Source organism: Lepisma saccharinum, chromosome 3, assembly GCF_977018435.1.
Source record: "Lepisma saccharinum chromosome 3, izLepSacc3.1, whole genome shotgun sequence".
Taxonomy (NCBI): Eukaryota; Metazoa; Arthropoda; class Insecta; order Zygentoma; family Lepismatidae; genus Lepisma; species Lepisma saccharinum.
In genome coordinates, this window is record NC_139231.1 from 34,658,567 (window position 1) to 34,671,988 (window position 13,422).

Consider the following 13,422-nt stretch of genomic DNA (forward strand, 5'->3'; position numbering starts at 1 on the left):
TTACACCCTAATCCTCATATGTGGATCCATGAATATTTGCAATCAATTTCTTACAGTTGAACAATTATAACTATTTTGTAGAACTTTAAATTGTTTCAGTATTAAAGCATTGGAATCATTATTGGTTGAAAATGGTGTGGAATCAGCACTAGTGAATGTCAGCACATTATTTTCCCCCCATCTATTTCTGAATTCTAATTTGGTTCTTATTTCCAGGAGATAATGGCTGAAAGACTACGTTATGCAATTAACAATTGCCGTTCCATTGATCTGGATAACTATATGTTAGCCAGGAATACTGATCTGGGTCCAGGTTCGGATGATGAATATTAATGACCTCTTAATTGTGTAAACTTTCTGTACATAATTTTATATCTATGTTATAGATGTATTTAAATATTATATTTATGATTCCTAAAAAAATGAGTTATTTACTGCTTTTTATTGGGATTTTTTTTCTTACATTTGTACAAGAACTCAAAACACCACATATATGCTATCAAGATAGACATTGAGTTTTGGATATGTTGCAACAAAATATGGCACTGTAATAGTTTTTAGTTGTCATTTATTAACTTGCCATTGACACACAAACTTTCCAAGCATTATCTCAAATTTGTTAAAACACTAAAATAACACAATGAAAAACACTTAGGAGTTCTTCCGAGCTTTCGACTCTTTTGCAGAGTCATCTTCAGGGCTGTCTGAGGGAACACTGAGTGGAAGCGGTTGTAGTTCCACTGGCATTACTTGAACTTGATGTGTCTGCCTAAATATGTTGCTGGCAAGTGACGTAAGAAGTTTTCTGCTGTCACATTATCTCACAAGTTTAAAAATATACAAGAATAACTGATTCATGTAGATGGGAATATCGCTGACAAAACACCCTTACGTTCATAGGATTTTTAACCTGCACATAAGTTTATGGTATTTTGATGCTTCATGGGAAACTGTATCAACATAGTCTATTTATACAAGAATCTATGTACAGGTAAGAACTAATGTACATTCTTTAGAATACACGATGTTTGTATTTGTGTCATGTACCCAAGCTTGCCACAACTGCCTCATAGAACCTCTGGATCCTTTTTTCGTTTTCGCCCATTTTCTCATTCAGCTTGTCCACAAGAAATCCCAGGTACTGAAAACAGAGTAAAGAAAAAAAAACTGCATGTAAATAATTTAATAGGATATCCTTACAATTGCAATGCAAAACAGTAAGTAGAGATGGGACAGATTAATTAGTACTCTATTGGTATGAAATAAGAGGGTCTGCTGAAGAGTTTGTTGCCTAACCATGTTCTCAAATTATTTGAAGGAAGGTCATATGTATGGAATGTTCACGTATCAAAAGTCAGAGCAGTAATCAAACAAAGCCTTTCCTGTTTTTAAAGCCTATAAAATGAACATGTCCGCTAAGCAAACAAGATTTACGAACATGGAAACCAGACCTCCAGGGTGTCTCTGAAGAAAATCCATGAGGAAATGGGCAACAGCCCACAGGGCTCATACTTCATTGGTGGCAAAGTTTAATCATGGTGAATTCTCAACAGATGGTGCCCCTGTGGCAAGACTGAAAACTGTGGCTGTTCTACAATCATTGATCAAATTCTTGCAGACCGCTGCATATCAGCAAAACATGTGGCAGACACCGGACATTTCACGGGAATGTGTTGGTGCCATAATTCACTATAATCTGGGCAAGCACAAACTAAGTGAAATGAGTGCCAAGAGTTCTGTCTGCAAACCAAAGTAAAGATCGGTTACTATGGACGAAACCTGGTTATATCACCATGATCCAGAGACAAAACAACAGTTGATGGAATGGCGGCACTCTGGTTCACCTCGCCCCAAGAGGTTCAAAGCACAAAAGACTGCATGAGATGTATTTCATTTTTCTCGCATAAGGACCGCATGTTACTTATAGATTACTTACCCAAGGGCCAGACAATTAATGCAGAATACTGCACATCATTACCCACCTGACTGAAGGAGATTGTGCTGTGGAAAGCTCAAAAAGGAAGTCCTATTCCTCCATGACAATGCCCCTGCTCATCAAGAATTGCAAACACAGCTGAAACTGCATGACTTGGGATTTCAATGTCTTGATCATCCCTCCCCTCCATTCCAAGATCTGGCTCCATCAGACTACTTTCTCTTCTCCAAACTCAAAAAACCCACTCCATGTGGGACTGCCTTGACGTGGCAAGGGGGTTTAGTAGGGAGGCCTTTCATCTTTTCATTTCAATCATCATTCATCTCCAGCGTCATTGACCTCCCTATTACTAAGGGTCATAGTAGAGGAGACAACCTCGATTAAAACAACACACTTATCCCAAGGTGTTTGTTGTACGTGTGAATGGGACAGTGTTGGCTACAGGGGTAGTTGCAGTCCTGAACGTGGCCTTGGGGATTTAGGCTTGGTCCTTGAGTAGCCTTCATTTTTGGGGTAGGCCTTCCTCGGCATAGAGAGCATGTCGAGGCATACATTTTATGGAGCCTCCTTTGAAAATTACATGTATATGGTTACCAAAATCACTTCAAACGAGGAAATAGCCCCAAAACATGCATGGCCTTTGAGCCCAATAAGTATGGAACAGACAAGTAACTGTGCCTCGTTACCTTGTTATTAGTAAAGTCCGAACACCTCAGATAACAGGAAGAAGAATGGAGCTGCTACACTGAAAGACCTGTCACCAGCATATTAGGTGCCACCTTTGAATGTGTCTTATTCGAGACACTCATGCTGGTGACAGTGTACAATTGATTGGTAATGATGGTAATTATTATATTTAATAAACAACTGCACTTCTACAAACAAAAAACCATTAATAAAAAAAATATTATGGATTTTGTGAGTTTTAGTGAATGATAAAATAAAACCTTAGTGACAATGAAGTTCGACCAGTCACAAATATAGGAGTGCGTTGTGAAAGAAGGAGAACACATGCATATGCTGAACATATTTTATTCAGCAGGCTACATGGAACAAAGGAAAACATAAATTTCCGCTGCAACGCAGCAATGTATGGTGTCCACACAAAATAAAACATTTTCGTCCATCTACACGTGACATTGAAGTTCGACCACTGTTAGAGGGGATCCTGTTTACCATGGTGTGACGCTGCCCCGTCAGCGAATAACTGTGGCAATGCGTCGGGGCATGCTGCGGACGAGTCGTTCAAGGTATTCCACATCGATGCGGTGCCATTCCTCCTGCAGGCAGGCGATAAGAGCAGCCACTGTCGTGGGTCCCCTCTGTTGCACACGTCGCTTAAGAACACGCCACACTTTCTCAATGGGCGAGAGGTCGGGACTCGATGGTGGCCATGGCAGAGTTCGCACGTGATGGCGAGTCAACCATTCTCTTGTCAGCCACGCTGTATGAGGCACAGACGTGTAGTGGGCCAACCCCAGATGCCGTCATGCATCCCCATACCATCACTGACGCAGGTTTCTGTACCCGACGTGCATAACATTTTGCTTCATTCTTTTCCTCCTTCCGACAAATGACTGTTTTCCGTATTTTCCAGTACACAACATTGAAAATGAATTCGTCCGTCCACAAAACCCTGTTCCACTGCCGAAATGTCCATCCCCGGTACATTCGTGCGCACCGTAGTCGATTGCCTTTGTTCAACATGGAAAGGAAGGGTTTACGTTTCGCCTTGTACACTCGGTAACCGCATCGCTGTAGCTAACGGCGAATGGTTCTGGTTGACACTTCAATGTGAAAGCGTTCTCGAGTCCACAGTCGTAATTCGGCCACAGAAACATGATTGTTGGTCTGGATATAGCGCCTAAATATCCGTAGGTCACGCACGCTCAGCAGGCGTTTTCGACCGGGGGCCTTACCTGGCTCTGTAGTACCCGTATTTTGGTGGTGTTTGATGATGCAGTGGACGGTTGACTTGGGTAAGTTCAGTTGGCACCCTATTTCCCGTTCACTGAGTCCATCCCGTTGCGACTCCACCACTCTTCTCCTCACGGTGTTGTCAATAGGTTTGCCCCTGGCCATGGTGATGATGCACTGCGGTTCCTCGGTGCACAGCACGTGCTTATATACGGCGGACTCCCTTATCGTGTCCGTGACGTCATGCTTCCGTCGAATGCGCCACTATCTGGAATTTTCCGTATGGGTCTGGTGCCTGGTTGAAGTTCAATGTCAAGCGTATAGTTCCCCGTTTTCGTTCTTTACGTGACCTTGGGTGCAACATGCTGGGATCACGATTCTTGCCTGCTCACACGCCTCCTCTTACACACATGCGTCACTTCTGCGGGTCATCCATTCCACCGCCTATGCCTCTGTGCATTTAAACACGTATTCCTTTGTGGTCGAACTTCATTGTCACCAAGGTTGTATATATGAGACACTCGTGCAATAATTGGTTGTTATTTTATCTTAATGACGGTAATTTTTGTAATTAATATAATTAATAAATAACTGCACATATATAATCAGCAAAGGAAGCAGTGATTCAATATTAAAATGCTTTCTTGAATTTTAGTGCTGATAAAAGGTGTGGGCCTGTGAGCTGCCTCCCGGTATGCAAGTTTCTCGTATGGCATGGGTAAGCTGGGGTTAAAACTAAACGTGTAGTCCTGATGAGAACATCTGACCATGAAATATACATCTTTGTCTCTCAATTTCAATGTTGATGTCATAAATATGAAACAAATGTTAATATCAAAATATTCGATCTTTTGGGGCAATTAAAAATCTTTCCTGTTCACGACACACATGAACGTGTGTACGTATATATCCTGTTTAATGGAGCTTTGAGACGGAAGTGACACATGGCTCTTGGAAACCAACCCTTAGAAGTAAATGCGACATAAGCTGCAAGTGTCACCTGTCACTTGGCCTGTACAGTTTTCTCAGGGAACTTTCAGACCAAAGCAGCAAGTGGCATGTGTCACTTGGAACCAGACCTTTTGAACCGAAGTGCAACAACGAGCTAAATGTGTCACTTCCATGTTGTTCGGACTATACTGTTTTCTCAATGGCATGCATCGTGCTGGTTCGGTCTGTTGTTCTTGCATGCACGGTGAATGTTTTGCTTTATACTGAAAAAGATTGAGTCACTTGTCACCTGTGTCTTCAGTCTGAAAGCTCCTTCAATGGCGCACATTGTGTTGGATCGGTCTTGTTTGTGCATGTGTGGGGAGTGCTTGCTTATAGGCCCATTTCACTTGTTACTTCAATGTGACCCCCCTCCCCCACTGTCATGTGTTGCTTCGGTCTGAATGGTCTCTATACTTTACAAGATTGTTTGCTACTTTATCAGAGATTCAGATTTAATTTAGCCTATAAATCTCAGAGAACAAATTGAAACCACTGTTGTTGAAAAAAGACCGGCTCTTTGATAGGTAATAAGGAGTCCGAGGTTCAATCCTCAGTGGAGGCAGAGTGCTTCGGATCTCATTTTATACTGTACGTCTAGTCTAAATTAGCCAGAGTTTTTTTATTTTTATTTATTTATTTATTTCCAGCCAATGTTATTTACTTCTGCTACAGTTTTAGTGCCAGTGTTTCTCAGCCACCGGGCCGCAAAGATCCTTTGCACCCAGGGGTTGACAACAAATTTAAATCTAATTTTATATTTGACAGCAAGTCTATACATAATTGAACTATTTATTTACTCTTTATGATTATGTCATTATGACGTTAGTCGCCATAAGAGTCTATTTAGTTGTGAGAATTCATGGTAGATGGCATCAGCTTACTGCCGATTACAGTTTTAGCTGCTTTGGTTTATGAAAAACTCACTAGATGCCTTTGTAGTAAATCAGTGATATTTGTGTATGTTCGCGGTGAGGGGCAAATTGGGAAAAGAAAAAACTTCTTTACTTGGTATTGATCAAAATATCAATTAGGAGACAAAAGTGTGAAGATGATTTTTTGTTGAAAGTATCAGCGATGGATGTTTAACGAGTGTTGTAAGGGCATTTTGGGTCAACAATGGATCCGTAATGCACCTTTTTGTATTTGTAATCACGTTGTACACGCATCTTGCAAGTGTGAGGTTGGTGGTAGTGTTGTGAGATGGGAGGAGGAAGCGGATTTTTGGTTCGATTAATGAAAGTTAATGAAGAAGGTCGCGGGAGTTATAGCAAGGGAAGAAGAAAGGATTTTTAGTTGTCTTTTACCTACGGGTACAAGTCCACAGCTGCCCTAACTTGGCATATGAATGCTAGGAAACTGATTCGAGGATTGTTTCTGTTGGTTTTATGGTGAATTTCCCTACCGTCTGACTTGTCCTTGTTCCCACCCCCGCCCTTGGGATTGTAAGTAAAAAGCTTTACTTTTTCACACCTCTCGAGAGTAATGTAGAATGAAAACTAAGTAGTACTACTGCATGCGATCCTTCGTTTATAGCTAGCTAAGCATGTGACGTTACAAGCAAGTAAAATTCGAGTTTGAACCTTTGGAACCTCGTGCAAACAAAAAAGGAAAACACATTGCCATATTGAAAAAAGGGTGCATGTATTTTATAATCGGGAAACATACACGTTTGAACCGCAGCTCCGGTCATTAAACACTCATAAAGATTGTGTGAACATTGCTTACCAATTTATACTGAAACTTACGGTGATGTAGTAAACATCACGTGACTGTATAAAAAGCTTATTGAGTAACAGGTACACTGGGTAAATTGATCTCATACACCTGTGGTAAACAAGCACTTTGTAAACTATTGATGTTCATAGGGTAGATTTCAAATCCTTCCAATTTATTTTTTTTATCTTACGCATATGAAATGCGATGGAAGGTGGGGGTAGTGAAGTATAAAAAATTGTTGTACTTAGAAATTTGGACACATCTGATGTAATCTCTTTGTGCTGGTATAATTGTGCCAAAGAACCTACATTATTGACTGTTTAATAACTTTGGGGTATGTTTGCTCATAAGTAGAATTTTGGTCTGCTTACTCATTATATGCCTAATGCACACATGCCCATAATTGTCAAGCACGAGTTTATTTCAACGAAATATTTTGTATGAGTGAGAAATATGTTGTGGTCTGTTTGAATACAATTATAGCATAAATTACCACTGAGTTACTTAGTTAGAACATGGTGTAAGAATGTGTACTAATGTGAAGTTCTTTCGCCGCAGGGAGGAAATCATTTTTGATTGATTGATTTAGTTTATTTTACTTCGCGTTTTGTGCCTCTTGGCTAATTGCGAAGATGAGGATAAGTGATGAAATTGATGAATGGACATTCACAAACAACCAAGCCCGAGCGGGATTCGAACCCGGGACCCTTGGCGGAACTCATTTTTGAGTCACTTCTGAACATACAATCGGTACTGGGAAGGTTCATTCACCTTGCTCTGTGTAATACTCAAATAAAATGAAAAGGACCATGAAAGTGGATGTTTACCAATTGTAATTGACACAACCGGTGATTACTTTCATTAAATGTAATCGCAGCTTTACTTCGCTGCCAGCTTTTGCATGTTGTGGGGTATACATTTCGTGGGCATTTTACCTACAGTAACTTAATTAGCCTTTTTGTTTATTTTACTTCAATATTCAAAGGCCAGTGGTTAGGTTGATTCAATTAGAGTAAAACAGGAGTAAAGGGTGGTCACCCCTCAAACTTTTTCAGGCACATTCAATACTGAATATTCAACAGCACAATAAAACAGTTACATTCTCCTCGTCTTTGATTTTTTTATTTTTTTATATTTTTTTTATACAATCTGTTTGGAAGTGGTTTATTTTCAATTTCTATACCAGTGTGCCTCCAATTCTTCTCCTAGCGCTGTAGGTGAAACTCGCAAAGACCGTGAAAGATAAGTGGAATTTTCGGAGTTTTATTAGGGGGAATGGTTTGGTGTTAGTGTTGGGAGGTCTTTGTGGTGCGGGTGGAAAACAGGGTGACCTCACAGTCAGCACACCGTCTCATCATAGTTGATATATTTAATATTATAATATTAATGAAGGGTACATATTAATTTACATAGAAAGTTTAAAAGATCAGAAATGTATTTATGAGTGAAAATGTTGGGATCAGGGCATCGACTTGTAAGAATTAAATTTACTGGGCTGTGGTCTCACAAAGATATATACTATTAGATTCTATTAAAAATGTATGCAGAACTACTCTAGTTATGTGAATATGTTTATACTACATAGATATATTTAATCAGCCTACTGAAATATGAAGATAGCTTTCTTGAAAAAACACTGTTTATGTCTAGCTACAATCAAAACAACAGTTCATGGAATGGAGGCATTCAACATCACCCAAGAAAGTGAAGTTCAAGCAAACAATTTCAGCCCGAAAAATCATGTGCACGGTGTTTTGGGATAGGTGGGGGGTGTTGCTTGTGGAGTTTTCACCTCTGGGTGACACAGTAAATGCTGCGACATATTGTGAGACCTTGAATAAACTGCGTCGTGCAATCCAAAACAAAGGGATCGTATTGCTTCACGGCAATGCTCGTCCACACGTGGTGCATCAAACCCAAGATCACATCACGTCATTTGGGAACAAATTGATTATCCTCCCTATAGCCCTGACCTAGTGCAAAGTGACTATCACTTGTTCCTGCACTTAAAGAAGCACCTTGCCGGTCAGCGCTTTAACGCAGATGATGACGTGAAAACGGCCGTGCAGCAGTGGTTATCATATCAGGCAGCTGATTTCTATGAAGATGGCATTCAGAAGCTGGTCATACGATACGATAAGTGCCTTAATGTAGGTGACAATTATGTTGAAAAGTAGATGTAGGTCCAGGCTTTCATGTAAAAGTAAAATTATTACAACATGTGTCCTTGTGTTTATGTAATATCAAAATGGAACTTACTTTAAAAATATGACTCGTATATACGCATGAAAAAGGAATTTGAAACTGTTAAGAAAACTTGGAAATCCAATCCAAATAAATTATCATTAATTGTTATGTTAAAAGTTATAAATACAAGTACTAGTGCAAGACGTGTATCAACAGGTTTCTCAATTTTTAAAAATATTTGAAAGAACAGGTCTATTTTTAAAAATCTGTTAGAGAACGTGAGGTGGCTGTATAAACAATCTTCAGAAAATAATGATTTTGTGCTGAAATATATAAGAAAATTAAAGTAGTTTTTATATTACTAATTTATGAAAGAAAATTGGTGTCTTACATCTGTGTAAAAAACTTTTTCACATTATTTTGTGCATATTTTCTTGATTCTGTCCTCCATATTCTTTATAAAATTTATTTCTGTCACCTCACTTACATGAAAAGGAAGAGAGGACAAGAAATTGAAACCGTTTGGCATCAGAAGAAGTGTGCAGTAGGGGTATTCTGCCACAAAAGAAGTGATGTAAGTGAGGCGACAAAAAGAAATTTCATAAAGAATATGGAGGACAGAATCAAGAAAATATGCATGAAAGAATGTGAAAAAGAAGGCAAAATAGATAGCCTGTGGAAACAGCTGGAAAAGAATGGATATGAGAAAGAGGATAGACTGGCCATAAACAGAAGAAGGAAGAAAAAGTGGCACGGGAGAATTGGAAGAGAAAGAAAAAGAGAGGTGGTTTGGAATAAGGAGTATGGGGAAAACCACAGAAAAGATATGCAAATGGCTTAAGAAAGCGGGCATTAAACTTACACGAAGGGAGGGAGAAGCATCTTACATTTTGTAGGGGGCGTTAAGGGACATTTGACTCGTCAGAGTTCATGTAATGAGGCTGTTATCAGTCACATAGTTACACATATTTTTTTTATTGCAGTCCCAGAATGATTTTTTGATATGTCTTAGAGTATAGCATGAGGGACCAAATATATTTTTTTCACGATTTTTGGTGATGACATGTTTTGAGATATTCAAGGTCACGTGACAAAATTATATCTTCATCCAAAGGTAGGTTTGTTATATATCACTGGAAATCTTATTCAATTCCCTGTACAATAAGCTTGATTTGAGCTTCCTAAGCAAAATAGGGGCAGAGTTACAGCACATTTAGTACAGCAAAGCAGACTCAAAAAGGTCAATTTATGCAAACTTTGACCTAATTTAACAATTACAAGACAAACTCAAAATTTTCATAGTTACTAAGTTCCATGCATAGTTTCAACTCCCCAAATTTCATGAAAATCGGAGATGGTCAGGTTGGAAATTGCACATCTGTGTTGATTTGGAATGGAATGCCTCATACATAACAATAATCATCGCAAAAACCATGTTGTTTTTTTAATTTTTGTACTTTACATTTTACTTGTATTTTATGTGTATTTTTTACATCTAATTTGTGTGTCATGTAGAAAACCTTTTTACACGTCATTCCACAATCCTGTATATAGCACATGCAAACTTCTGCCAGAAGGGCAGGGTCTCGAAGAAGCTCTCATTTATTTCAAGCCAAAGCCATTGATTTCATTTTGGTGGGAAATGAGAAAAAGGAAAGATGTGTGACCAAAATGTGAGAAAAACATTGCATAAAGGGAGATTTTTAATGAAAATAAAAATAGAAAAAATGCTCTTGATCCTGCTCAAAGCGAGTTCAACAATGGCAGAAAAGGTCCCATTGTTGGCGAAAAAGGAAAGATAAGGACACATAGTGCGATCAAAATGTGAGAAAAGCATTGCAGAAAGGGTGAGATTTTTTAATGAAAATTAAATTTCAAAAAGGCTCTAAATCCTAGTCAAAGAAAGTTCAACAATGGCAGAAAAGGTCGCATTGTTGGTGAAAAAGGAAAGATAAAAGACATGGAGTGTGATCAATAAGAGAGGGAGAAACAATGCAGGAGAGCTCAGATTTTTTGGGAAAAAATGAACAAAAAAGGCTCGAAAAGGCCCAGAGTCCATCGTCCGCCACTGGGCATGCACTAAAATTTTGAATAAATTGCTCCAAAATGAACGTAGAAAGGCGAGACCTTAGTACTAAACAAACAAGCCTAAACTGGACCCCAGCTATCTGGATATTGAAGCACTGACGTGTCCAGTGCCAAAGTCAGCTTAAAACTGTTGGTCTAAATGCCAGCAGACGCACTCCCACCATCCAGCAAGCTGGCTACAGCTCCGTGGCCAAGTTGACCATGAGACTCACTGTATGATAGCATTGTGGATTTAGTTATAGGCTATTCATAAAAAAATATTGGATTAGTAAAATTTACTGTTAAAAGCTTTGTCTGAATATGAAAAGGAGTTCCAATGAATCTGTGCCATCCCTACTATTATTTACAACAGTAAAATAGGAAAAAACAATTCTTGTGTTGAAAAAAGTAACAATTTTTTACACTCTGGATGTTAAAACTCTTAAGATTGAAACTATTTTTAAAGAAATAAAAAGATTGTCTTTCTAAGAACTGAAATCACACTATATAATTTCCCACACAAATAATTTAAAAAAATAAAACACACCTGTTCAGATACTAATAATTCTCCATTATGTGAAAGTGGTACTTCCAGCCTAAGGCAGCTCCTCACAGCCAAAATGATTCTTCCTTGTTTACCCAAAATTATGCCTGAATTTCGAAATCCTGACTGCAAAGCACAGGTAAGCTATTGGTAGAAATAAAATAATTAATTTTAAAATGATTATGCTTATATTTACATGACCGCCTTCTAATCAAAAATTACATTTTGGCATGTACTAGTTTGGTGTGCAATTTGCCAACGTCTCATTTATATTTATTTTCCTGATGCAAATACCACACTATCCCCAAACAGTACAAGCATTTGACATTTATTATTCAGGGTGTATACAATTTCGTAAAAAAAAAATCCCCGACATTCCAGATTATTCACACCAAATCATTAGGGCAATTAATGTGCATAAACTGGTCTGGAAGGAGGTCACTATATTTTAGCTAAACATCACTTAGAATCTCACTTAACCAAGTTTTAGAATATTCACTTCACATGTAAAAACAAAAATGAGAAGAGAAACTGAACAGTAATGGATGTTGGATAGAGGGAAGGAAGAAAGTATCGGGGATGAGCTTTGAGTGATACCTGTTATGTGTTGACTAATGTTCAACAGAGAATTCTTTTTTATGAGTGATGATATGATGAATGGACAGTCACTAACATCCATGCCCAAGCTGGGATTCGAACCCGGGACCCCTGGCATCGTAGCATGTTGTGCTAACCACTCTGCCATAGGGGCTGGCACTTCTCAGAACTATCTAGCAAATGCCCCCCCCCCTCCCCCCCAAATACAAGAATCAACCAACCAACCATCAATCAATATTCACTTATTGCAGTAGATTTTTCTACATGAAAATAGTTCAAAACATGAGCTCTTTTCCAAGAGTATGTAAAATTTCTACTCCAACTATTGGTAATACTCAGTATTTCAAACTTAAGTACAATTTGTCCACAATAAATTTAAAATTTCTTGCTTGTCACCTTTTCCTTGTTCAAAAGTCTACTTTGAGTGCCCTACAAAAATGTTAATTTTTCCAGAAAAACAGTAAATTTCCCAGACTTTACCAGAAAAAGTAAATTCCTGGACTTTTCCAGGTTTTTCAGACTGTCAGACACCCTGATAATTGTAGAAGTTTAGTGAAAAATACAGCAGACTCGGATCTGAGTGTCTGGTATACAGTTCCATTGCTCAATGAACTGAGCTACCAAACCAGTGAAGGCTCACCTGAAAAAGGACTTTCTATGAATTGGCAACCACTACTATTATGTAGTGATACATAGTGCTCGAAAAATTTTCTTCAAAGCTAGGTGCCAGGTAGCAATTGTGCATACTACAGTATGTTTCAAAAGTCGTGCAATCATTACTTTGAAAATGTATATCATGAAAATCGTAAGTGATATTTACACCGGGTGTTCGGCACTAAACTATTCCTGTAGGCTATCACTGGGTTCATAAATTTATGTTAGCATTTATCTAAATAAATGCAATTACATTATTTTAAAAAACATTGTTAATTTGCTGAAAAATCTGAGAACTGATTTTCAACAATAAAACAATTTGTGGGATCATTTCTTGGCGTTTGACTGGTTGTAAAACAGTTGTTTTGTGAGGTGCAGCAGAAGCAGGACATTATTATTGGAAAACCTCTTGCACATGAGTGTAAGAATGAGTAGTAAAATACTCTTCAGCAATGTACACGCACTGCTCCAATGAATATGCCATACTGAATCAATTAAAAAAAACAGGCACAGTAGAGGCGAAAGTGAGCGAAGAGAATTCAATGTAACCAGGGCAGGCTAGGATTCTCTCAAGAGTCCTATTTCGGCACAAAATCTTGATTTACGATTTTTCACGTAAATGTATAGCCAGTACTTAGACACATGTTGCATGCGACTGTTGACAATATTTCGACCTGCTAGTGTTGCCATATACGGAGATATGTCCCAAAAATGGCACTTTTCACTCAACCCATAAAATTGCCAGTCAAAAATTAATCAAATGTTGCACATGACCAGTATTTGTCGCTTGACAGACTGACATTGCATCAGT

At 38.5% G+C, this 13,422-nt stretch overlaps 2 protein-coding genes across 3 annotated transcripts in view; one reads left to right on the forward strand and one right to left on the reverse strand.

Annotated features, from left to right (window-relative positions):
• The window catches only part of LOC145984969 (putative E3 ubiquitin-protein ligase HERC1), a 309,625-nt gene extending 309,155 nt beyond the window's left edge, over positions 1-470 (forward strand). For both annotated transcript variants that reach the window (XM_083118420.1, XM_083118421.1), the window contains exon 73: positions 217-470. In XM_083118420.1, coding sequence (XP_082974546.1) covers positions 217-333 — 117 coding nt within the window. In that variant the 3' untranslated portion in view covers positions 334-470. The remainder of the gene's footprint in view (positions 1-216) is intronic.
• Positions 471-512: 42 nt separating this feature from the next.
• Positions 513-13,422, reverse strand: part of LOC145984971 (tRNA wybutosine-synthesizing protein 3 homolog) — a 29,050-nt gene continuing 16,140 nt past the window's right edge. The window contains exons 4-5 of the mRNA XM_083118422.1: positions 11,364-11,504; positions 513-1,141 (exon numbers count right to left, since the gene is read on the reverse strand). Of these exons, the coding sequence (XP_082974548.1) occupies positions 1,040-1,141; positions 11,364-11,504 (243 nt within the window). The 3' untranslated portion in view covers positions 513-1,039. The remainder of the gene's footprint in view (positions 1,142-11,363; positions 11,505-13,422) is intronic.